The 25,896-nt window shown below is 34.8% G+C and overlaps 1 protein-coding gene across 1 annotated transcript in view; it reads left to right on the top strand.

The window, feature by feature from the left end:
• Positions 1 to 25,896, top strand: part of FAF1 (Fas associated factor 1) — a 155,146-nt gene that overhangs the window by 47,138 nt on the left and 82,112 nt on the right. Inside the window, exon 8 of the mRNA XM_026853882.1 lies at positions 21,717 to 21,803. Within this exon, the coding sequence (XP_026709683.1) occupies positions 21,717 to 21,803 (87 nt within the window). The remainder of the gene's footprint in view (positions 1 to 21,716; positions 21,804 to 25,896) is intronic.

Here is a 25,896-nt window from a genome sequence, read left to right on the forward strand (position 1 = left end):
ACTGGATCTACATCAACTCTTTGGTGCAAAACACTATTTTGAAATTTAACACCATTGGGAAACCTTCATTGTAGGAGAAACACTGTCATTTTTTAATAATTCTGTAAATAGAGGTGGTCAAATTCTTCTTGAATGGGAAGATATAAATGAAAGATCAAGTGAGAAGTGCACCTCGTGTGTCTTCTACTCGCTGCAGAGTAGTCATGCAAGGAATCAACATGAGCAGTAAGGGAAGCCTTTTGAATACCCAAAAAGGTACAGTTTTTCCTTAAAAAGAGTACATTAGCATTGTATTTAATTCCTTTTTTTTTTTTTTTTTTTTAAGATCACTTTGAAGTGAGGAACAATAAAATTCAGAGATTAAATGTTTCTTCTGAAACATAAACGCAAACTGTTTGAAATAGAGGATAGTTGTAGCATGCAGCCTGAAATATGCTTCTGTCATCTCAAGACACTGGTATCAGAAGAGAACTGCAAAACCAGTTTCAGTTCTCATTTTGTGTCTTTTGTCTTAGTTTATAGGTAGGAGCTAAGATAATTTAGTTTTAACTTAAAAAATTGGACGATCACCCATCTATATTTTCTCCTCTGTAGGTCAGTTTGCTTGTGTAGTAAACTGTCTTGTCTCTTTTTTATTTTTGATCTTCCTCTCTTCTTTTTAGGAATTTTTCTTTGTTTCTTTTATCCTTTCTTAGTCCACATACATGATTTCTTTTTCACTGCTCTCATTCCTGCTCTGGCTTATTGACTCTTTTGCCATTTTAAATTAAAAACTTTTAAGAATTTCTTCATTGCTGTTTGTTTAAAAAAAATCAAGATGGTTCATCTGACTTAACGTTTCTGAATACTGTTTTCTCCTTACAATGCAGAAAAATGGTCTGTAAATCAGGAACTTATGAATTATTATGAATTATTATGCTCTTTATACTTATTTTCTGCAGTGCAGAGTGTTGAGTATGTTGAATTACACTTGAGAACTGTCCCCATGTGAAGGGAATTACTGAGTACAATGCTTGCACGTTAGCTTTTCAGAGACTGAATTTTCACTGATTATTATATGAATATCAAATGGAAATTTTTTATATCAACTAAATTGTTATTTGTAGTGTTAACTTCCATAGTTCAAGACAATAACACTTTCCTAGGATTTAGAAAAGTGTTTTTATATTTTTGGTATCTTTTTGTTGGTGTATATTTTATACGCCGAATTTGCATAACTATGAGTATCCTTGTGGTTCAGAGGAGGAGCTGTTAGTATGGATCTGTAAAACAGTTGTTTTATTAACATCTTCACAGGGAGAAACCAGACAGAATAACTAAATATGTAAATGAGCAGCTTGCGGTGCTATAACTTGTCAAATAACCATTGATGCAGTATAGCTGAGCAAACTGTTTCAGTGTGTGCATATACAGTAGGTATTTCTCTCCAAATTAATATTTGCATTTGAAATATGTGTGTAGTGCAAATACTTGAGAAGTATATAACAATTAAGAATATTTTGTGTTTGATGTTTACCTATTATGTGCTCTGCATTTTAATTCTTAATGTTATCTGCTTCTTTAATCATCTTGAATTAGTGTTCCAAATGTATTGATTCAATGAGATTTATTACTTAGTCATTAAGATTTGGTAGGCGTTTGTATCCTTGAAACATTTTGGGTTTGGCCAGTAGTTCGTTGGCGTTTTTTGAGATTGCACATTTTGTTCTTCAAAATCTCGGAACATTTAAAAACTTCTGTGTCAACTTTATGAATGTTTCCAAGATGTAGTGATGAGAGAAACTTACAGAACGTGATACTGATTTAATAGTGGTTTCCAATTTAGAAGTGCTCTGTGCAAAAACACTGTGTAATTTTAAATTAAAGGTCTACTGCTTATCTGATTTAGTTAAACCAACATGAACTCTCTTCTCTGACTTGCTTGGGAATTCAAATGTAGCGTTACAGGAGAAATTACTAGAAAGTTTAGTGTTCGTATTCATCATAAATAAAAGCTTGTTTCAACTTTTAATCCCTGTGAACATGATACCCATGTTCTACCACGGTTAAAATGATGACTTGGGTAATTTTCTTTTTTCTCCAGTTCTTTGTTCAGTTTAGTGATAAATGGCTGTGAATAAAAATACTGTATCATGAGGTTCATGGTGTTTTGGAGGAGTTCAGTGTTGCAACATTTATTCTGTGATCTTAAGGAATGGAGTGAGAGATCAGTTTTTATGCAAAATGAAAGTGGTTGTATTCCCAAAATGCACCTTAAGGTAACCTCCTTATTTTATAAAAAAAGAAGACCATGTAGCATCATAAATTTAGGGCCAATTCTGCCTTCCTCTCTGCTTGTGCAGATAGGATGTTGCTCCTGCAAATCTATCGGTGTCCTCTGGGAGCTGTGTTGTGCTCCCCTCATAGAGGTGTCCCCAGAGCTTGAGGGTGAGAGAGGCAGGAGGAGAGGATGAGCTGTTCTTAGCAGCTGTTTGCCCTTAGACTTCTGTTTTGGATGCTAGCTGGGAGTCAGTGTCATTTTATAGCTGTATTTAACTCCCTGTCATCCAGCTCCCTTCTTCCTCCCCATGTGCTGCTTTGAAGGCAGCCCGTGGGGTCAGCGCCAGCCTGGCTTCTGCAGGAGCTAAACTGCTGCTCGAAAAGGGAACCCAAGAAGCAGTGCAGAAGCAGGAGCCAAGCAGACCTGTCAATGGCATTTTTCCCCTCCCAGAGTGTTAATTGTGGTCACAAAAGTCAAATGTTTCTGTAAAATTAACATCTTGGTATTATGTATTTATTTTCCACCATGTAGCTTCAATGTCAAATTTACCCAGCAGACAAGTCAAAACAAGAATATTTTTTCTAACTGCTGCTACAGCAAGTCTCAGCCTGGGATCTCAGAAAATCACAGTGTTTGTTCTGGTTAGCAGCTAATAGGAAACAATAAAGATTTAGGGTTCAGAATTTAATTGGCACTGATGTTGATGCAGGAAGAACAACTGCACACAGTTTACTCTTGTGAAGCTTTATTGATTCTTTTTTAAAAGGAAGGCTCTGATGAAAGTAAAAAGAGGCATTTAATTTGCAAGTATTTCTACACAGTTTTTATTCTGAAAGATGCTTTTTCTATCCTTCTCTATCCTTGCACAGTAAACATGCCTTAAGATCTTCTGATTCAGAGATAGATACTGAAAAACAGAAGTGAAAGGTTGTTTCTACTGTTCAGCTTGTTCATTTGGATAATATTGGAGGTTTCTTAGAGGTTAAATTTACATCTTTCCCAAGGCTAATATCTGATGTGCATTACTAGGTATCCTCACTAGGTATCTCCATCCCAGATTCTAATCGTTCAGTGGCATATTTCCAAGGATCAGATATGGAATATTGCTCTTGAAGAGGTGCTGATATGAACAGAAGCATCCTGGTTTTGTGACATTACCTGTGTACCAGAGTCTAGAAACTGGATCTTTTTTTGTCACTTATGCAAATGATCTTTTGAATTTCAGTGAGTACTGAGAATATTTCTTCTTCAAGTATAGATTGATTCCATGTTTTCAGACACTGCAACAAGGTCAAAGATATGCAACAGAACGAACTGCAGATGTGTTTGAATGACTTTGCTCCCATGGCTTCCTTGCTAAACCATAATAGACTCCTCAAGGTATCACTGGCAAAGCCACCATAGATGTACCTGTATTCAATAGCTGGTATCTCAATCTCTACTTCCAAAACAATTTTGAAGATTTTTGGAAAGGACTGACTGATTTCCCCTCCGATCTGATCTGTCCATTTTATCCACAGCTTTGGTGACAGATTACACATGTTTCTTCTGGTCTGGAATTACAATTTAAAAAGCCTGTCTCTGTGACACCATTACCAGCAGCTCTTAGCTTTATGTTGGCTTTTTGCCATCCCTGCAACCTTTTTTTTTTTCCTGCTGCTTCTCAGGAATTCATTTTTACAAGACATCTGCAGGCAAGCCTTTTCTGGGTCTTCTAATCCATTGGGATTTAATAATGGCCTCTTATTTCAAGGGAAGAGGATTTTTCAGAAAATATTCCAAATATCTAAAATGAATACAAGATGAGAAAACTTATCTTTAAAATAGGGTGTCTGAATGCTTTTATTTTTGCATTCATATGGAGAGTTTTGATGTTACTGAGCTGGTTTCACTGCTCGAGGAGGTTGGTCTGTGCCAGATTCCTGTCTGTACATTGCAGCTCATTTTTTGCCTGCAAACTATCTTTGAGTGTGTCAGAACTGCTATTCATGTATGTGTTACTTGGAAACACAAAGCTGCAACATAAGTTTGCCAAATTTACTGCCAGCAGTCACACCATCCATGTGACAGGATATGTGGCTTCCTGTCCCTTTTCTGATGATTGATGGGTGACAGCTCACTTGCCCAAGTAGGATCAGAAGCTCTTTATAGAATGTTTTTCAGCTGCTGTTGATAGTGTGTATGCTGATGCCTCATGTACCCCAATGTCACGGTGATGTTCACATGTTAACAAGGATGTTCAGAGACTTGACTTGTCTCTTAGAAAACATTTGGTCCTTCAGAAAGGCCCATTCCCTTTTGGAGCACCCATTTGAGTGCCCAGAGATCATGTGCCCAATTGATTTGGAACATTCCCGACAAATGAGACCTTGGAGGATATCCTCGAAACTTTCCAGATTGTAGTTACTTAAGGCTGACTTTTAGTTCCAAAAAGAACAAAAAAAAAGTGCTAATGAATCTATTCCAGACCTTACATCTCTTTATCCTGCCTGTTATATATATTCTTGATCTGTTGTATGTGCCTCTAATTAATTTTCTTCTAAGTGTTCTCACATAGATCATGAAAGAGGTGATTATGTTTTCACTGTCCTGTTTGAAACCATTTTAGATCCAGGTGGGTGAATGACCAGCAAAATCCCAATCCGTCCTTCAAGTTTCTGGCTTGTTCTTGCTGGACTGTACCATATTTGTCTTTCCCATTTCAAATCCATGGACCCCATGATGTATGTGGATGCTTCCAGGGTTAGAGGGTACTTGCTTGTCTCCAGTACTGGATGTTCATTTCAATAGGTAGAAATAATCCAGAAGATGCAACAAGATATAGCTGAATGGCCTGTTTTTTTTTCTAGAAGTCTAGATCCTTGTCTCGCATAGATACTTATTCCCAAGGGATATTGGACTGTTTTCTGGATCTTGGAGTGCAGAGGTCTTAGATATATTTTAGCTACCCAATAAGTCTTTGTAATCTCAGCCTGTTACCCACTACTAGAAACAGGAAAGGTTACTGCTCAAAGCAGAACTTCTCTTTTGCTATTAAATAACTGTCCTTTCTGGTCAGAGGTTTCCTTTGCCATTGTTGCAGTGAGATAAAAAAATATTTTGAAGTATGTGAAAAATAAAGACCGTGTAATTCTCTTGTAGTTATAACAGAATAATAAAAAAGACTGTGCAGGAGCAATTCATTACTCTTTTCCTTTCAAGCACTTAAAAGAAAAACAGAGCTGAAAATATTTCTTTGGGAGATACTGAAATACCTCATTAGATCTTTCTTTTTATTGGCTATTGAGGTGATAATTCTGTAACAGGAATGAGAGTGAGGATAAAATTTGCTTTGATTTATAGAAATGTGTTAATTTGAGCTGAATACATCTTTTCTGATCTTATTATTTGTTATCTGTGAGTATTGTTTTGTAATACACAGTTTCTAGTTTTATTTTAGAGAAAAAGTAATTTTGTTGGGGACTCTGTTAATTCTGTGCAGCATTGGAGGTAATTTGGGGGATATGACTAGCTGAGTTTTTAATAACCTGCACTTTAAGTAATTCTTTTCATTAAATGGAATAGTGTTCACTACTCATTTAATAGTTCTAGAATTTCACGTTGAGCTAAGACTGAAAAACAGAGAAAATATTATATGTGCTTAAATAATTAAGTTAACCTTTTATTCAAATCTTTCTGTTTCAGTGACATGACCAGTTTCCACAGTAGAATTGTGAAAATGGTCAGAATAGCTTCAGATTAGCTCTTTTTCTGAAGTGGTCATTAAATTTTCTGTTGTTGTTCTGCAGCATATGAACGGTAAGCTTTGTAAAGACTAGAATTTATGAAAGAGGTAATGCCCTGTAGTGTTTTGGTCAAACACTAATGAAATTGCATTTAGTCATATATTCAAGAAATACTGACCCCTGCCTTCATGGAATGGCTTTGTGATTTCAACAGTGTGTGGTTTCTGGGTTACTTGAGCTAGACAATGCTCTAAGGTGACCACCTTTGAAGATACAGTGAATACATTCTTGTTGCGTTGAGAGAGACTCAGTTGTGCGCTCCTCTTGGTAGAACAAGGTAATGTAGTTTTCTTTTAAAATTTTGGAATTTTAAAGGGAAATGTGATTTTGGTATTGTGGACTATTTATATTTTTAGATACCCAGTCCAATTCTGGAAGCCAGTCCGGTTCAGGAAGAACATCTGAACTATAAGTTGCAGAACTGGGGCCTTAGCATGTATATCTTAGTGAATATGCTTACCCAACTTCCTGAAAATTCTGCTTTACAGATGATCTTAGCATTTTTTTAGATTTGGGCCATTTGTTGCTCTCTCACACAGGTCCTCAGAGGACCCGTAGATTATTTTCCCAGTCAAAGCATGCTTCCTCATGGCAGTTTCATTTTAATATTGTGGAAATTAGCAGGGAGAATGAATGGACTCATGTCCCATCTTGAAAAACTTAAACTTGTGAACTTCTCTCATGAGGCTTCCCCCTTATGAAAAATGTTTTTTTTTCTAGACAGCTTCTGTGACGTAATTTTGTCAACTTTTCTGTCATAAATGCAGTTCAATCACATGAAGCAGCTTTTGGCAGGAGTGTGCCAGTATGCCTTTGATAAAAAGGTTAGGTTCAGCGAAACTTCCCTTCATAAAAGGCTTGCTACTTGTAAAAAAAGCTTCCTCATTGGAGAGACTTCCAAATCATTTTTATGTCCAATTCTTTTTGTAGTTCACATTTATTGGTTTTTATAATTTTCTGACAACACTTTCCCTTCATCTTCCTGTGTCTGCACCTACTTAGTACTCGAACTTCAGGTTTCCCAGTGGTACTCTTGGCTTAGTGTGTTTCTTTTAACTGTACCTAATATTTTTCTGTTATCCGATAATTTCTAATAGAGAACAGGAGTTGGAAATAACCCTTTCTAGCCTGCACATAGAAAAATGTGATTTTGACAATTTGAACCTTACTAATTTGCTTTCCCCATCATCTTTTTGTATTCTGTAAATATGTATGACTCGTACCCCTACTGCTAGTTCAAGTGCTGTCTTGTTTGGGGAAAGACTTAAAGAAATTAAGAAATGAGAGCCAGAGAGAATGCAGATTGGGGTCTTTGGTTAGGTTGCAGATCTTCTTTTCAATTCTAAATTTTGAGGCGATATGCCATCATATTTTAAATGTTTTAAAAATAGTATTGTTTATGAAACCAAACCAAAATTGTATGGCTTCTTTTGGTAAAGATAACAATCTATATTCATATTGCACTTTTGCCTGATTCATTGTGCTCACTCAATAGAATTTCATCCCTGCTTCACTCATGGTTTTACTGTCTCTAACTTTTTTTAAAATCCTGATGAAGATCAATTTTCACTTTATCATGGAAGAGGAAGACAAGGGTATAGCTGACAAATATGTACAGATGTTAATGATAATGATTCTTGTCCTTTATTCAGAAAACTCTTAATCTGTTTTCACCTGTACTGCCACTGCCTTTAAAGTGCAGTCTGTATCAATAAAAAGAAATTAAAGAGGTAGGGGCCTTCATATTTTTTTAATGTTATTTTAGTTCCTACATTAAAAAACAAAAGCAAATCTAATATCTGGGGATTTTGTCATCTTGTGTTTTTTGTGTGTGTGTGTGTTTATTAGAAATGTATTTCATATTGACTTTGAATGCAAATAAAGATCTAGCTCTTAAAAGTTGTGACAATAAACTTCTGAAAGCTTTAGAAATGTTTCCAATGAAATTATTTGGGATGCAAGTACAGGGAAGCAGCTCTTTAAAATAATGTATAGCTTTTATTCTATATCATGTAGAGGAAAAAGTATAACTTTTTGTACATGTTAAATATGTTCTAAAAGAAAGATTTTTCTCTATCTTATTAAGTAAATGAGGGAGGTTTTTTGGTGGAAGATTCCATAGTTAAAGATGTAAACCAGCAATTTCTTGCTTCTATAGCACAACATAGTTCAGAGCTGAGATTAGAGAAACCCTGTAGAGTGGCTAATACTCGAGGGCATCCCCAACTAGAAAAGTATGTGAATTTAGGCATGGGAGGAAGGAAGGATCTGCTTTAAATTTAGTGTAGGGTCACTGAGTCTTAATGATAGATTAAACAAGGGAGGTGGAATAATGAATAGGGGTATGCAATGTGTAGCACTAATACCAGAAGTCCATGGTTTTCACTGGTTATTTAATGTCTTTTCCCATATGTTTCTGAATAGAGCAGGTTATGGCAGGGATGAGCTAAGGAATAGCTTTGTTAGGGAATTGCTAAATAGACTGAATTCTCTTTTTAAAAATGTGTATGTATATAGGAGAGCTGCTTGTTAACAGTATAATCAGGCATGTTATATGCATATACCTTAAATGTAGCAATATTAGTAACTGTTTGTAATTGTTGTATGTTGACATTCTTAAAATACACTGTGCAGATTGTCTGCATAATTTTCTTTTCCATTGTGAAACTAACAGCCATTCCTTTGGTTAAAGCAAAAATTAATTTCAGATCCTTTCTGAATATTGTTGATGCAAAGAAAAATCCCAGAAGTGGTGATTAGGTAGACATGAAAATGAAATGGAGGAAGTACCACCCAGACATGGTTTTTGTAGAAAGTCGACTTGCAGCTCAGTAAACCTCGTTTTATTTTAACTTGAATTCAAAATAACACTGAGTGTTCAAACTCAGCCACTTAAAATAATTTTTTTAATACTTACAATGACTGACAAAGATCTCACAGTTTACTTTAGTGTTAAGTTCATACTGAGTTCTCGTATGGAAGAGTCTGACAACCCTCTGATACCAATGACCTAGGTGAACCAAACATGTCAGCAGTTGAGTTGTATATGGGTTTCTGGGTAGCCCATGTTTTCTCTTCTGTGGTGAAGATAACAGCGAGTCTAGAGAAAATGCACTTTGCATGTATTTTTTTCCTTTGGGTCACAAATGTGATTGCAAGCTGCACTGGAAGGTGCAATGCAGGTCGCACTAACACCTCTGTCTTGTTGCAACGGTACGGTATTGGTGGAATTAATGTAATGCTCAAGACCTTTCAGATCTTGTGGCTCCTCTTCCTTTTTCAATGCATCTTGTTGAGTGACACTGGGAATAAAAGGTCTGCAGAGAGAGCCTCCCCATCTCTCTTCACTAAGCAGGAGGCTTGCTGTGATCTTTAAGTGTTAAAGTGGTGGGAAGAGATAGGTAAACCACTATTTTTTTAACCTATTTTTTACTCTGAGGAGTATGAGACGATTTCTCTACATGGAAGTACTGCATAACTCTGCACAGTTGGCTTCACAAGATTCATAGCTTGAAGTACTTTTATACATAATGTCTAAACTTGCAAATATTTTCTAATATTGACCATTTAAAAACAGCTGAATAGATTTTTATATTGTCTCTAGTAGCAATAAAGATGTTTTCATGAAAGACTATTTTATCAATTGTCTAGAAATAAGTAAAAAACACATGACAAAATACTTTTTTTTTTTAATGTTCCATTTCTTAAACTAAAACTGGTAGGCTTATCACTTGAAATAAGGATTGTCTCTGAAGTGCACATGGTTTATGTGTTTTCTGAAACAATCTCTTTTTTTTTTTTTTTTTTTTCCTGAAATGTGTTTGAGTAGGAATGGAGGAAAGACTGTCCATCAATGAAATGTGTTAAGGAGCATATGTGTTTGTATCATAGTCTGATATTTGTGAGGGACAGTAGGATTTAGTCTCTCATTGGACCAAAGGGAAAAGAAATTTGGAAGAGGGAGAGGTCTTTTTTCAGTATGAACATAAATGTTGCTCTTTAATTAAATGCACTAAGAATGGGAAATCTAAGTTCCATTCCTCTCCTTATTAGTTCCTAAAATGACCATCTATTTACCATTTATTGATATGACTGATTACTTTTGAGACCCATGAAAATGCACAAGTAAGGAAGCGATGAACAGCCAGTGTATGTATTTACCGTGCTTAGGCTGTGTAAACTGGTTTCTTTTGAAATGAAGATGAGGGTGTTTGTCTTCAAATAAATTTGTCTAAATTTTTCTTTTGTTCAGATCATGACAGCTGTGAAAATGTAACAGATCTACTTTCCACTGCAAGAATCACATCAACTGTCTCTTTCACTTCGAGAGATAATTCAAACCCTAGAAATAATCTTTAAGGCCTTTATGAGTGGGGAGCTGACTAGTTCTTTAAAAAGGAAACAGCACAGCCAGTACAAGATACAGGAAAGTATAATACAGACTTTTTGCTGAAGAGTTCAAGCACTATTCACGCACTAATTCCTGACAAAGGAATTAGAACAGATTGAATGCCAGGAGCTGCAATATTACATCTGTTTGCACGGTAGTCCAAGTATATGCACATGTGATATGGACAAGTTGGGATCAAGCCTGTCTAATTGGCATACAGTTTTTTTTTTCTTACTTCCTAACCTTTGTTTCACCATTACCCAGCAGTGGCAGTAGCTTCTGGCCCAGGCTCTGGTAGGTCTGAGAGAAACTGGGATGCACAGAAAGTATATTTAGTAGTTTAAATTGTGTTTTCATAGCAATTTTAAATAACGTGGATCAAAAGTTACTGCCCTTGGTCATGTCCTTAACTTCATGATCAGTAAATGGTAAGGTATATTTTTCTCCAAGTTACTGATTTAACCACTGAAATAATTTATTAGGATTATCTATTGAGTCTGCTAAGTGTGAAATCCATATGAAATTACTTGTCTCTTGACTCCCCATGGTCTTTTTCATCAGGTTAGCCCAGATGTAAACTGTTACTTAGGTGCAGTCTTCTGTTGTGTTTAGTGGACCAGCTGTTTCAACTAGTTGTTTTCATACCTTTTTTTAGCTCCAAAGATCATTAAACTGATCTTAATAATTATACTTTTCTAATTTGCAGTGTTTTCTCATCTTTCCTGGCTTCTTCCTAGAGATATCCTGGTTCAACCTGCATATTCTTTATGATATCTATCTAGCATCAGCTCAGTTACAACCCTGTGCACTGCTGCAGCAGAGTCCAAAATAACCCTCTGGATTTCACACAATTTTCCTACCATGCCTTGGTGAAGCACTCTGAAATCTGCTGGAAGGTGGTAACTAGAAGTAACATTTTTGTAGTAGAACTAAGTTCTAATTTTTCCTGCCAGATGCAGGATCTTGTGTGAGTATGGACCTCCAGAGTTTGTCCTGCTATTTTAAAATGTGGTTTAAAATGTTAATTTTGAATGGAAATATAATGCCTGATGTTTGGCAATTTACAAACATTTTAGGACATAAAAGCAGCTGGGATTGGGATGGTAGCATTAACAATCTGTTTTGGTAATTTTTCTGTTTTTTACGGCAAGTGAATATCCTTCCTTGTGGGAACAACGTTAGAAACTGTATTTATCCTTTATTTTGCAATTGGATGCTTTGTCAAAACAACAGTTGCCTCTTGATAGTGATCTGGTAATAAATAGGTAACTGAGTGGCAGTTGTCTGTTGTCTTTCATAATGTGCATAAAGGTCAGTTTAAAGTTTCCACTGCGCAGTGAGTCTTCATTTAGCTCACTAAGAAGTATATTTTCTGAAATGTCCATTCCTACTGAATGGAAAAACAAACTAAGACTTCAAAATGTATCTTTTCTGTGTCAGTGCACTATATGTAGAACAAACAAACAAAAACTTCAATTATTGTCTTCAGTTTTATTTTGTTAGCAGGAGTCTTTAAAGCATTTTAAAATAAATTTGTAAAATTGTTTTGGCAGTAAGTCTTTGTTGTTTGATCTCTTTTAACCCTAATCACATCTTCCTTTCAATCTCTAATGTCACAGCTAGCTCGCACTCTTAATTCTTTCATTGCCTATTTCAACCTCATGCTTCTGTGCTACTAAAATGATTTTTTTTTTCTGTTTTTTTTTAAATACTCATGTCTCTTGCCTCAATTTCTTAAGAATGTGTTTTCCCTTCTTCTTCTATAGGAATTTGTTTCTTCTTTTAACCTTCTATTAAAAAATTCAAAGGGTCATGTGGTTTTAAGTTCAGAGGGGATTATCACAATTAGGTCTCCTAGGCACTACAAGCAATGAATAATAATAATTATGTAGGCTGAACCTTTGCACAGTGCAGGCCATATAGCAGCAATCAGTAACTTCTGCATCAAGTTCAGAAGACTGTAACTTGCATTTAGCAATAACACTCTTCTAGAAGGATGGCTGATTTTAGGTATTTAAAGATGAAGATCAGCAATGAGGTTTCTTTACTCCGCAGAATTAAAATGTGCATGTATGCTGGCAGAAAACTGAGGCACTGAGAAGTAAACCAACATATTAAAGGCAGTAAAATGGTTGTAGATAGAATTTGAATATAGTGAATAATATAGTGAATATACTTAACATTTGCCACTTGCTGCAACCTAGGAAAAGGCCAGATCCAAAGTAGTGGGAAAAAGTAGTATCTGGTAGCTTGAAAAGAGCTCAGCTAATTCTCAAATGCCAAATCTTGTCTGGGCAGGAAGCTGAGGTTGGGAAAATAACTTGCTAAATCTTTGAGTGAACATCTCCTGTGCTTGGAACATCCATGTTTTCAGATTATATTGTAGATACAGATATATATTGCATGAGGTAATCAGAAGTTCACGTGTCAGAAGATTCAGTAAAGTTTAGTTGAAGCCTTGCATTTAGTTTCTGTTTCACAATTTGCAGCTTTTAATCACAAAAATATACTAGTATTACTCAATGGACCATTGTATTGTAGGTTGTGGTGTTAAGATAGTAATTTAGCACGGACTCATTTAAAAAAAAAAAGATCAAATGACATCCAAGATGGACTGGTTTAAAGGAGGTTTAAGTTATGAGGTCCAAAGAATGAAATAGAGAATAATGAAGTGTTAATAATTTTGAAATTATGAAAGTAATCGATTCGGTGTTATTTCAATTGCTGAAAAGAAACTGCCGAATGCTTCTTTGCAAGCACTTACAAAATATAATGAATTTTAAATGTCATTACATTTAATGAATTTTTAAATAATCTGGTGATTCCTAAACTGGATGAACTTCTGGTAACAACTTCTAGTTAAGAAAAATTTCTAAATTATTTGAATCAGTGTTACAGCTCAGAAATACAGTTGTTCAATGAGACTATAAAGTGTGCAGATAATGTCTCTGAAGATGTCTTTCTCTAAACTATAGAACAAGTAGACAGAATGTAGCCAACTAGCTTAGGAAAAAAACAGTTTATTTTTTGAATTTATTGATTTTAAAGTTTGCCGGTAGTATTTTACATAAATAATTAGGTCTGTCTATAATCCTGAAGAATTTGCATCAGTAAAATGGATTTAACTTTTTTGGTTTGGATTTTGTTTGATGACTCAGTGATGGGTGTAAATCTGGGGGAATGAGGCTGTAGGTGCTTAATTGTGGAGTGAATAATCTGTATGCCTTTCTGGAAGTGGTACTGGGGAGTCTGTCCTCATATCTAGTATATTATTTTCCTAAATTAATAGTTTTAACTAAAATATTATGATGAATAATTTCTCTGTTAAGTTTGTTGTGCTTTTACAGACTCTTTTCTCTGGAAAATTTTTGTCCCTCCCCCATTTAAAAATACTTAATAGCAAAATGATACAATAACTTTGCGTTTACTTCCTCAGCCACTTAACATTTCTTCATAGTTCTTTTTCTCCTTGTCTCATGACTCAGACTGGAAATGGTGTGGATTACTTATTTTAAAGTAATCATTTAATCTCTGGATATATGAAGTTCTGACTCCACCTTCCCAATGATTAGAGGCAAAATTCATGTACTTCCAGCTCTTTTCTAGATACTGAATTTAAAGAATTTGAAATGTCAAAAAATGTATATGCTGGAATTTGCTTAGTGTTTAACGTGACTCTGTCTTCTTTGTTTGAACTCTTATCAGCAAAATGTCACAAAAATCAAACATTTTCCAGACCTAAGTTAATTTGAATGGCTATATATTGAATCCAACAAGCTTTCTAATGAAGATGTTGACACGATATTGACTGAGTACTACAGTACGATACAACCAATTTTTAACAGTAGTTTAAAGTGGGTTTATTTTGGTTCAAACACTATTCCATACACTCTGTCATGTAAGTTGGATGTGGTAGTGGCTTTTCTGTACATAAAATGTGTTTCATTACAGGAGCGTGATAAATTTAAAACTTAACAGAAAATTTTCTGCTGATTTTTTTGTGTTGTAGCTTGGTGATGAATTCTGCTTGTATGTTGTTTACATACAATGGACATTCAGGTTCTCATGGGGTCCTTTAAGAAGGCTTGAAATTACATATTGTTTTAAATTTGAAAATGAAACAATCTCAATTAGAAGAGAGTAGTACTTTCAGTAGGTATACAAGTTTTGTGCTTTTATTATTTCAGTTCTACTTGTCATAATAGTATAAGTAATGTGTTCCAGACACTCAATTAAAAGCAATTGTTAGAGTTTAAGCTTCATTTTTCTTCTGCATTAAACAAGAGGTTTCAAAGCTTTAGTGTACTAATGGGGAAAACTTAACAAATGCAAGCCAGAATCTTTCCGAGGTGTTAAAAGCAAAAATAATAATTTAAAGGAGGAGCTGGGAAATAAAAAATTAATTAGAGAATGTGGTGTAGTAAAACACACACTTAAATTATTGTGTATTTCACAAAAGCCCTGAATCATAACTGACTTCTGGCTGGCAAGCTTGGGCAGGAGAGGAGTTCTCTAGTCTTCAGTATAGATTTTAATTAAATATTTAGGTTGGAAGTTTGTTGTGTGGGTTGGTTTTTTGTTTTTTCTATAGATTACAAGGAAGTGAATTGAGTATATGTGCAAATGTAAATAGGTTTTTTTTTAGCATAGTAAGTCTTCCTTGGAGAGTTTCACTGGTATGAAATTCTTGAGAAGCAGACACCATTATTTAAAACCAGCACAATTCTGATATCTTAATTCACTAATTGAAAGCTTTCCATAATTTAAACTTCAGTCAGCTTCTAGAAAGGAGGCCAGTTATCATTTGATGTCTTTAGAGATGCATTATTGTTTCTAAAGTAAAGCCTACACAAAAATCAAAATTTGATGATTTAAATAACCTTAGTTCTCTTTATTTTAACATAGTTCATTACATAGCACATTGGAGATTAAAAATGATGAACAAAATTGTGAGCGAAGCAGACTCTATACCATTCCCCTCATACAAATCCCACATAAAGTGACCTGAGGAATTTCTTTTGCATGCTAGTGGTAGTTGTGGTTCATATATTCCTATTGCAAGTAATGTACTGTATCCATCTTGTGGGTGGCTGGATAAAAATTACTGCGTGTATCACTTAAAGTTAAGAAATTCAATTTCTCATTGACTGTTGATAGTCTCTTTGCAAAATACTTGTTCTCTGCTATGGGAGGACTAAATACGGATCACTTCTGTTTTTAATTGTCTCTCCTAGCTTACTTTATTTCTATCTAGCTTCTTTAGCACTACTGTGGATCAAATCTATGCAATTAGTTGTGGCAGAGATGCTGATTCAGAAATTCTTTCTCTATAGATTTACATGTCTGTATTTCTAATAGTTCTTGATAGTCCATAGTGAAGTGAAATTACCCTTTTATCTGACCTATCTTCTTTGTTCATAACTGTCGATAACTTTCAAATCACCACTTTAACACCTTTGACACTTCTGTCTGCTTTGAAACTTGGTAGATTCTGTCCCAGCTTCCAGTGCCTTACTGCCAAATTCCTGATGCGCTTTGCTATCTCTGTTGGTGGAATTTTGTCTGGCAGAGGTGTAAAAGGCTTTTTCTATAATCTTAAAGACTATTGCTTTAGCTGGTTTTGCCTCCTTTCTTTCCATCATCACCAAAATGCTTTTGCTTACTTTGCATTTCTTTCATTGCCCCGTCCATATCATTGCTGTCCCCTGAAAACTTCACTTACTCGTCGTGGCTTCTTCTCTGTTACAATGTCAAAGTCAAGATTCTCGCTTTACTATCAGTGCCCCATGCAACCTTGCTCTGTCTGCGTCTGATCTCATTTCCCTGCGTCCCCCAACTCACATTCCACATTCCTCACAGTCCTCTGACTTTATTGCTCCTTTTGTCTGCCTTTCATGCACTCATTTTTGCACTGTCTTTCATGCTGCCTATGTGCCTGGAACAGTCTTTAGCATCTCAGCCAATTTACAGCTTTGCATAAATTATATTTAATAATAAGACTAACAAAAGTTCATTATCTACATTATTTCAATTAACTTTGTACCTGTATAAGCGGAAAACAGCCTGAGGGAAACTAATGTTAAACTTTGTTGTGATTTGTTGTGATTCAAAGATACAGATTCAGGCACGACAGTTCTTTGATGATTCAGCATAATAGTTAATTTTTTAACAATTTGATAGGTGTTAATCTTTTTTTTTTAACTATAGATTTAAGATTTTTCTCGTTCAGAAATAAGAAAAATAGTTATTTGTTCCTGGCAAGTGAAACCACCAGAGAGTCGTCATTGTCACGTTTCTGGTACAGACTTCTTGCCCTGTGATACATTTTACTTCATTTTATCCTTACTGATATGGATGTTGGCTTAACTTAATATCTACAAAGTGTGTCTTTTGTGTTTAACCTTCCTATTAAAGCACCACATTCATCTGCTTACAAAAATCAGTGAAACAAAGTAAGACTCTGCTTGTATCTGGGAAGTTTTATCAGTGTGTTGGCTACTTTGATGTACGGGCTTTCTTAAAAAATTGGAAGTTGTTTAATATTTTAACTCACTTCTAACACCAATGAAAATGAGTTGAAGGTGAAACTTCATGTGCTTTTCCATCATCAGTGTATAGCTGCAAGGCAGGGCATTCTGCAGTAATTATACATTATTTTCCAAGTAGACTTGCATCTGAAATATCTGGGGGAGGTGGTTTTTTTTTTGTTTAAATGGCTGTATTGATACTGTTCACAGCTGAGTTGTGGAACCAAATAGATGTGCCTTTAATTTGTTTTTAAATGATCGTATATTCTGGAGATTATAATCTGAAGGGTGGCTGCCATAGTAATGTGCCAGTCACCATGGCATCTGAACGTTATGAAAAGAACTTCTGGGCTGAACAAAGACAATGCCACCAATTAGTATTTCGAACTGATCAAAGGTGGGGGACCAAAAAGTTTGCCAATAAATGTAGCTCAGTGGATGGCACTAGAAGTTAGAGTTTGCTTTACACAAATCTATAGATTTCAGTCATCTTATTGATATCTTATGAATTTAGAAATAAAAGCCTTAACACAGACTTCATCCATTTACTATGCTAACTTTTTTTCAGTTGCATGAAGAGTACAGCTGTAGCTTTTTATTTCACTGGCCTGGTAAAGAAGCAGTTTTTAGTTCTGCTTAATACAAATCTTCAGAACTTTTTCCTTCTTATAAAATTTTAATGTTGAAACAAATTAAGTCAGTTAATGAAGAAACTGTGTTTTTTTTGTTCTCGATCAGTAAATATTCCTAGTCTCTAAAACTTTTGTAGCCTGTTCTCTTAATACTATTCTAATTATCAAACCTAAAATTAAATAGTTATTTAATAGCAAGCTTATTTTATCTTAAATAATTGATTGTGGCTTGTTGTTTGAAAGAAGACTACTTTGGCACGAATTCCAAATTCAGTTATGATCTTAACTCAAGCAGTTTGTTTAATCAAACATTACTCTAATAAGTCTTACATGGTCCCCTACCCGACCAAGCCTGTCTATAACAACTAGTTTATTCTGTGACGAGTTGCTCAACAGATGTCATTCTGGTAGAATAATGCAGCAGAATACTTGTGCGTTGGCTAAAATTACTTCAACTTTGATCACTTTTGTCCAGCACATCAGTCTGGCATTGTGCTTTATACCAACATAACACTTTACCCCGAGCATGCCTTTCAAGCTTAGAATAGCAGAGGAATGTTATTGAATTCAGTGCAGTTACAGATGAGTTAATGAAAGAAGGGAAATACTGTTTTTTTCATAATGCCTTTCTGTTGTACTTTGGAATTAAAAGGGAATTTGAGGAATGTGACTTCTGAGTTATTTATTTTTACTTCTGAAGGCTTTTTGAAAACAATATTATGTAGTTATTTACAGAAACGTGGGATCAATAAAAGTTTCAGCTTTACTTCAAAATAGCTCATAGAGTTTTATATTGTGAAAATAATATTAATAAGACTTTTTACTAATTAACTAATTAAGACTTTTCTTGATATATAATTGGAGAACAGTTATATCACAGGGACAGGTTATTCCAGTATTTAATGCAAGAAAACTAAAATTGCAAGAACCGTGTTCTTGTGATCTCAGATGAGTATTGTTACATTTTGATGGGCTGTTGTGGGGTCAGTACAGAGTAATGACATCTCTTTACCTTGATACTACTGCGAAACGAACACTGCCCAGCAGGCTACCTTCTTGTTAAGCAGCAGTGAAGAAAGGCTGTTTGTTTTGAACAGTAGGAATGAGATCATATACCAAGCTCTGTAGAGTTCGCTCTTCCATAATTCCATTTCTCACAGGTGCATATGTATATACACATGAGTATTTGAAAGGAATTTAAATATGTTTTTAATAATTAAGGTGTATTTGTGTTTTTTAAAGCATGAAGATTTGCTTATATATGAGGAAGCACTAATATGAAGTTCACTTTAATTGCTAATACTTCCGTATTCTGTGTCTAAAACAAAACGGTGTTCTTGTGTTAGTGTTTTTAAATTAGAATATAGTTGTAAATTTTTAAAAAGTGAAACATAATTACCAGATCATTCTCCCTGAAAAACTCCTGAACAAAACCAATAGAAACTTAAGGGTGTACATGTAATTTACCAGTTTTACAAAAAAAAAAAAAAAAAAAAAAAAAGGAAAGGTACCTTAATTATTCTAGAACGTACAGTGAATGTAAAGCCGAGCTGAAAATCCAACCCAAATATGTGTGACGATACTGAAATATCCAGATAAGGAACCCACATGGTATGTTTCATCCTTTAGCGAGATGTAGACTCAAAGAGTTGGAAGTAATGTTTCTTACTCCTGGGTAATAAATTTAAGCCATTGTTTTCCACTCATTTGTGCAGAATATTTATAATTTTTTAAACTGATAGTATTGAAATTATTATCTTCATAGCCTATATATGAAATCTATCCAGAGATGTGAGACAGTTTTCACTAAGGGGCACTTTATTAGTAAGAAATACTACTTCCACTACTACTACTGCTGCTAAAAGTAGTGAGAATGGGCAACAGTAATTGAATGGAGGATCTGGGAACTGGAAATAGAGTAAGAACACTGTGTTTGCTCTCTATATGCCCTGAATTTTCTTTTGAAGTCTTTTTTGAATCTTTTGAAGAATGTTGCTCACAAACGTTGATTTGGGCAAGCCTATGTGTGGAAACCCCTGCCTCCTCCCTCAGCCCCCATAGGATATTTACAATGAGTAGAACAGTTCTTTTGCCGCTTACTGTCTGCACATGTGTCCTCCATTCGTGTGCTTTAATTATGTGCAAAATGTGAAAGAAAGGCTCCATGCAGCATTTCTCTCTAAAGATGATCCAGAGAAAAAAGAGTTTTGGTGCTGTTTTATTATGCAAACACATGCTTGGATTAATACCTACTGCCAGATGTTGAATATACATTCTGTACTGAAAATAAATTAAAAATTATGAGGGAACATATGTACATTCCATATGTTTATATTGCCATATTACCTTACCATGTATTCAAACCTCAACTGTGCTTCAGTGATGGAGCTATGGCAAATACTGATTAATAGGTAGGATCAAATTATATAAAATGTCTGTATAGTGCTTTGCTTTGCTTTATTGCATTGTCCCCCTAAGAATAGTAGTTTAGAATCATCTTTCATTCATTTCTTGAATATGAAACCCTTAAATATGTGGATTATGTTAGTATTTCTCATTTTGACAAATTTTGACTTTCTTCCTGATTTTTTTTTTTTTTTTTAACCATCTTTCTGTTTATAAAAAGTTGTTAACTTAGGGTAAGTGTGCTAAACTGTAGGCAAGGTGCTAGCTCAAAGGTGTTTTTTTTTCCTGCTGACAACTATATATAATTTTTTTCACTACACAGAATTTTTAGTCATAGGAGAAGTTAGGATACAATTAATTGTTGGTTCTTTCCAGTTGGCAAGTGAACAAATGAAAAGCTAAAGAAGGCATCAGAGGACAGTTTTTACAGTAGTCTTGGCATTTGCTTTAAGTCAAATCTTATCCATGTGCATTATATCTTTCGGTTTAATGTGTTGAACACTTGGTTCTTATGTCTGTTAGCTTTAGACTGTGCAGCCCTCTTAGATCTGGAAACAGGACGCAGAACTTCTGAGTTCCTCAGATATTCTGTAGCAAATGGTCATGTAAAGTATTAGTAAAACATATCAAACCCTCCTTTTAGCTATTTGAGAATGTTTTTCTGGATGTAATATAGGTTGTTGAGATCTGTACTTGGAAACTAAACAGACCTATGATGAAATGGGAAGACCTTGTATTCCCATGTATCAGGGAAGACAAACCAAAAGCCAACCTTGCTTGCTCGAAGCGTTTTATTGGTGGCAGTTCTGGTCCAGCTGGGCAATATTTATATATGCTTGTTGGTTGTGCAGTCTTTATATTAGGGTATAAGATATTATTCAGAATTTGAGGTATCACTCTCTGTCCCAAGTACAAAAAACCATCTTTTTGTGACTTAAATAATTGCTTCTCACGAAACGTGCCAGCTTTATCTGTGTTAACGTTTTTGTGGAAGGAGTTTAACTCCTGTATTTTGCAGTATTCTTCCTGTCTTTGTAGTTTTAATCTCTTTCTTCTTTACCCCCCTCCCTTCCTCCTGACAACCATCATGTGAGATGATTAATGGTAGCGACTTGTATTTTAATAGCATGAGAAAACAGTTGATAAAAAAATTATTTTATTTGCATTTTCTAATGTGTTGTCTTCACTGGAAATGGGCTCATTAATTCCTATTTTCATGTTGAATATACTCACTTTTATTTTTGGATCCCATTAAAGAAACTTATGCAACACTACTTGTATTTCTTATTTCATTAGATGTAGCATGACCTAAAATTTTCAGGTGAAACAATATATTAACTAGCAAAACCTGCAACAGAATTTTTATTCCCTTCTGCTTCCCTTCAGTTTGTCCGCTATTTTGTAGTACTTTTTACTGTGAAAATATTTATTATGAATTTTTACACGTTTATGATGCTGAAGTAATAATGAATCATTATGAATGATTTATAGTTTATAGATTTCTTTTTTTTTCTTTAACATAGTTCAGTTCTCTTGGCAGAACTGTGTGTAAACATGTGGAACATATCTGAATATTTGAGTGCTGGAAGAACTTACTTTACAATAATTAGAAAAAATCAGCATAAAAAGTTCACGATTTTGATGGAAATAATGCAATTTACCTGTATTGCTTTTGTTAGAGCAAGTTCTGGTTTTTTAATTTTTTTTTTTTTCCAGGTAAAGCGGAATGTGTATGACCTAACTAGTATCCCTGTCCGTCACCAGTTATGGGAAGGCTGGCCTCCTTCTGCCACAGATGACTCGGTAAGTAGCTTTGGTTCTCATTTCATTTTTTCCTGCAAATAGCTGGTTTTACCTTGGTTTTTGATTGGAATTGCCCAATACCTTTCACTGTCTCATGTGCAGTAACTTAACATTACACATACTTCTGAGCTTTATCTTGAAAGATAAAAATACTAAAGTATTGGATTACTGAAGCACAGGGAAATTATTCATGTGTATCAAATTCAGTGCATGTTTTAGACAAGAAGACGACATGTTCCTAGAATGAAGCAAAGCTACACAGCATGTTGGAAGCTGAAGAAGTCTCTTGCAGTGATTGAACTTCAGGAAAAATTCCTGGTTTTCACAAGTATTCTGAGTGCACATCTAGATATTTTACTCCGTAGTGTACGTTAGTTCACCAGTGTGTTTAAACTTGTGGTTGGCTTCAAGCAGGTGTTCCTGTTGAAATCAGTGGAGAGCTTCACTTCCTTTTAAAGTATCTACTTTGGTGGTTGTTGGACCAGTAGGAATTTATGGACATTTGCAACATTACATTTTGAAATAGCAAATATTATGTATACAGTACAATATGTATTCAGTTTTCAAACATGTTACAGGTTTTAGAATTACCATTATTTAGAAATGGAGGGAAATTGTCACTGAGATCAGTATGAACCCTTGGTGACAGAATTGGCCAACTGCGAATTACCTACAAATTCATGAAATTGTGGGACTTTAACTGCAGAATTCCATTAAATATCAGACTTGCTTCCTTGCATAGTTGTCACTACAGTGTGTTTTACAGCATGTCTTTCAGTTTTGCTCTGATAGTTTTCTTTTGGTAGTATGTTCCCAATGCCAGTTAGTGAGGTCTGCCTTTATTTAAAAAAACCCCACCCCAAACAACAAAATCAAAAAATACCTAAAAGGCTGAAATAATTATGTAGTTGTTGTGTATGTACATTTTGTGACCTGAAAAAAAAATGTAGAAAAATTAAGTATTCCTATTTTTATAAAATTATTTAAACTAGGGGTTGAACCTGAGTATTCCACAAAGTGAAAATGGAATTGGGATTTGCTTTCTCTACATATTATCATTATCTTCAATGCATTACTCTGCTGTCCATTTCTACTTTCTTCTTGTAAAGGGAGAATTGCTGTTTGTTTCATAAGAATGCTGCTTTTTTGCTCTGGGCAAAGGATTTATGCTAAAAAAAAAAAAAAAAAAAAAAAGGTAAAGACCGACTGAATTTCTAATATACTTGTAAATATGTCTCTGGTAGTGTTTGCAGAAACAGTAGTTAAGTTTGAGAGGGGTATGTAAATCTATGTCCATGTATTCAGGAGCATATCCGAGATGATAGATGTAAGATCTGAAATAACAGCATGGTGTCATGTGGTAATTACAGTCTTTGAAATGTGGATCCATTTTTACATTTTATTAGTTTACATTAGGCCAAAAAAGAATTGGAAACTCAACACTTCTAATCCGTTTTCCCACAGCTGTTAGATTTTCCTGGGTTTTTTTCACCCCCCTTTCTTTTGAATAGGATACCTCACATATGTAAAACTCATAAATCTGTTTTAAGTCTGTTTTTACAAGTGACATTGTTGCAGGTGAATTTTTTCCCTTTTCATCTTTAATGAAATTGGTGAATGTTGAGTCATCTGCTCCAAAGCAGGCGAGTCCTCAAAGCTTACTGCTCAAGTCTGGTGCAGCTGAGACTTGTCAGCTGTGTAAACAGATTTGAATGTGTTACCAACAAAAATATAATTAATTTCTGTCTAAAATTAGACGCCATAGCATACTATTTATAAAGATTTAATGTTAGCGATGACTATCTATGGTTCTGTGATCTGAACGATTTTTCCTTTGCAAATTAGAAATATTCAGTAATAATTACTTCAGTAATTAGTCATGATGTCTTTAGTTCAGCGCAAATTCTTAAAATCTCTTCTTCCATCATGAATTTTTAATATGCTGGATTGTATAGTACTCCATTGCAATTAAAGAGTTAAAGACTTGATTAAAATACTTTTTCATTTACATGTTATGCAGCATAAGAAATACTTTGTAATACCACAGGAGGTTTTTTCAGTGCAGTTCTCGTTAACCTTTGGCTTAGCAAACAGGACAACTAAATAGACTTCACATAATTGGATTCCTGTATCATCTTGAGTCTCTTATGAACCTGACAGACTACAGTCTTCTGACATTATCAGGAAATTTAGTGGAGTCAATAGTCATTTAAAACATTGTTGCTTCATCTCCCTTCAGAGTTAAGATATGTTCTCTGCTTGTACTATCTAATGAAATATGGGATACTGTATGAATTGTCAATAACTCTTTCAGATCCTTTTGCACACTTTCACCAGGGAAATGAGTATCAAAATCTCCACACGCAGGACAATGTTTTCATGCTGTGACAGTTTGACTGTGGGAAGCAAGGCATAAGTAGTCTGTGGAAGTCTCATTTCACCATTCAGCAAGGACATATTATGGCTTTTATTGTGCCTGAATAATTTGAATGCCACAAATTATATCTGTTCTGCTCATTATAGTTCAGACAAAGTAAATGTATGAGGTTTAAATCATTCCTTTTTAAACAAGTTTATGTAAGTAAAACTTTAATTCTATTAAAGGCTTAATTTATTTATTTTTGGATATATATCATCAACTGATATAATGAAGTCTTGAAAATTGCCTTAGAAAATTTAAAAATCATTATAATTTGATTTAAATAGATTCACAGTGTGTTCTGAATTTGTATTTTGGATTTTGTAACAATCTTAATATTAATAAGCTTGTAAAATGAGAACCAAGCCAGGATATTTTCTAAAATTTCTTAAATGGGTAACAATTCTTTTTGCTATATTGGCTGAACTTCTAAACTTCCAGTAGAAATTACTGCTTTTGCTAAGTGGAATGAACAACCTTCAAATATGTGTGCAATGAAAAAAAATCTGAGCTCAGTCATTGGTGGTGTTTTAGTATGGTTTTTACATGGAAGGATTGTGATTTTATTTATATAAGCACTGATGACTCTCTGGATATTAGCTTTAAACATTTTTGTTTGAGGTAGAACTTTTTTCCCCTCAGGAGGTCACTGGTTTTTGATTTATTTCGGTAGGATGAGTTTTTTTGCCTTTGTTTCTGTTGATTTTTGGTAGCATAGAACAGCAACACCTAGTATGAGAAGGAGAGAGGTTGATTTTGTGCTGCTTTTGTTCTTGGTATTTAAGCTAAAAGTTTTTTGAATTGGTTCATTGTTTTAAGTCATTTCAGCATAGCAGTGAGAAATGCCTGGTTCTTCATAAGTAACGACAGTGAGCTTGTCGAAATGGAATATATTTCTGCATTTAAAAGATGTAAAAGTTTTAGGATGAGTTTTGAAGAGGGGAAAAGGGAGAGAGGCAAAGACAGAAGATGAAGCGCCCAATGTTGTAACTGTGCCCTCGCATACAGATCCTGTGCAGAGGAGCTCAGCATCTGTCCTTCCACCTACTGCCAGTTACAGTTTTTCTAAATAATACGGCTGGTCAAGACCTTGTATCCTCATTTCAGGACAAGAAACTACTTCTTCATTGTATAGATAAGTTATTGACTATTAGTTTAGGCAGAAGTAGGTCTATATGGACAAATTATGACTGCACTGCTGAAGAGCCCCATTTCAGACATGACACGTGTGTAGCCACTAACGTGTTGAGGTTCTACATCATCCCTTGTGAACACAACCACCTTCAGTTCTGTGATGGCTGGAGCAGATGTGGCTGACGTTCCTTCACGGAATTTAATGAAGACAAAATTCTCAAACGCTTATGTATGATCTAATTAGCACTGGTGTTATATTTAGCTATTTCATTGCTGAGTACTAAGCACAGTCTGTATGCACAGATAGAAATTAAGAATGCTGATAAATAGTGTTCTGGTACAAAGTCAAACCATTTATGACACTTTTTGGCTGATCTCCAGATTTTGTGAAGAGGCTGAGTATTAAGCATCCGAGTAATTAGTATTTGCGAGTATGTATTTCTTTCCCTTTCCGGATCTTACAGTTCTGAATAGAAAGTTCATTACCACATGCTGTCCTTGTGATATGAAAACAAGTTGTGAGGTTTACATACACTGGCT

The sequence above is a fragment of the Athene cunicularia genome, assembly GCF_003259725.1.
Source record: "Athene cunicularia isolate RWA chromosome 8 unlocalized genomic scaffold, athCun1 chr8_part1, whole genome shotgun sequence".
NCBI classification, from domain to species: domain Eukaryota; kingdom Metazoa; phylum Chordata; class Aves; order Strigiformes; family Strigidae; genus Athene; species Athene cunicularia.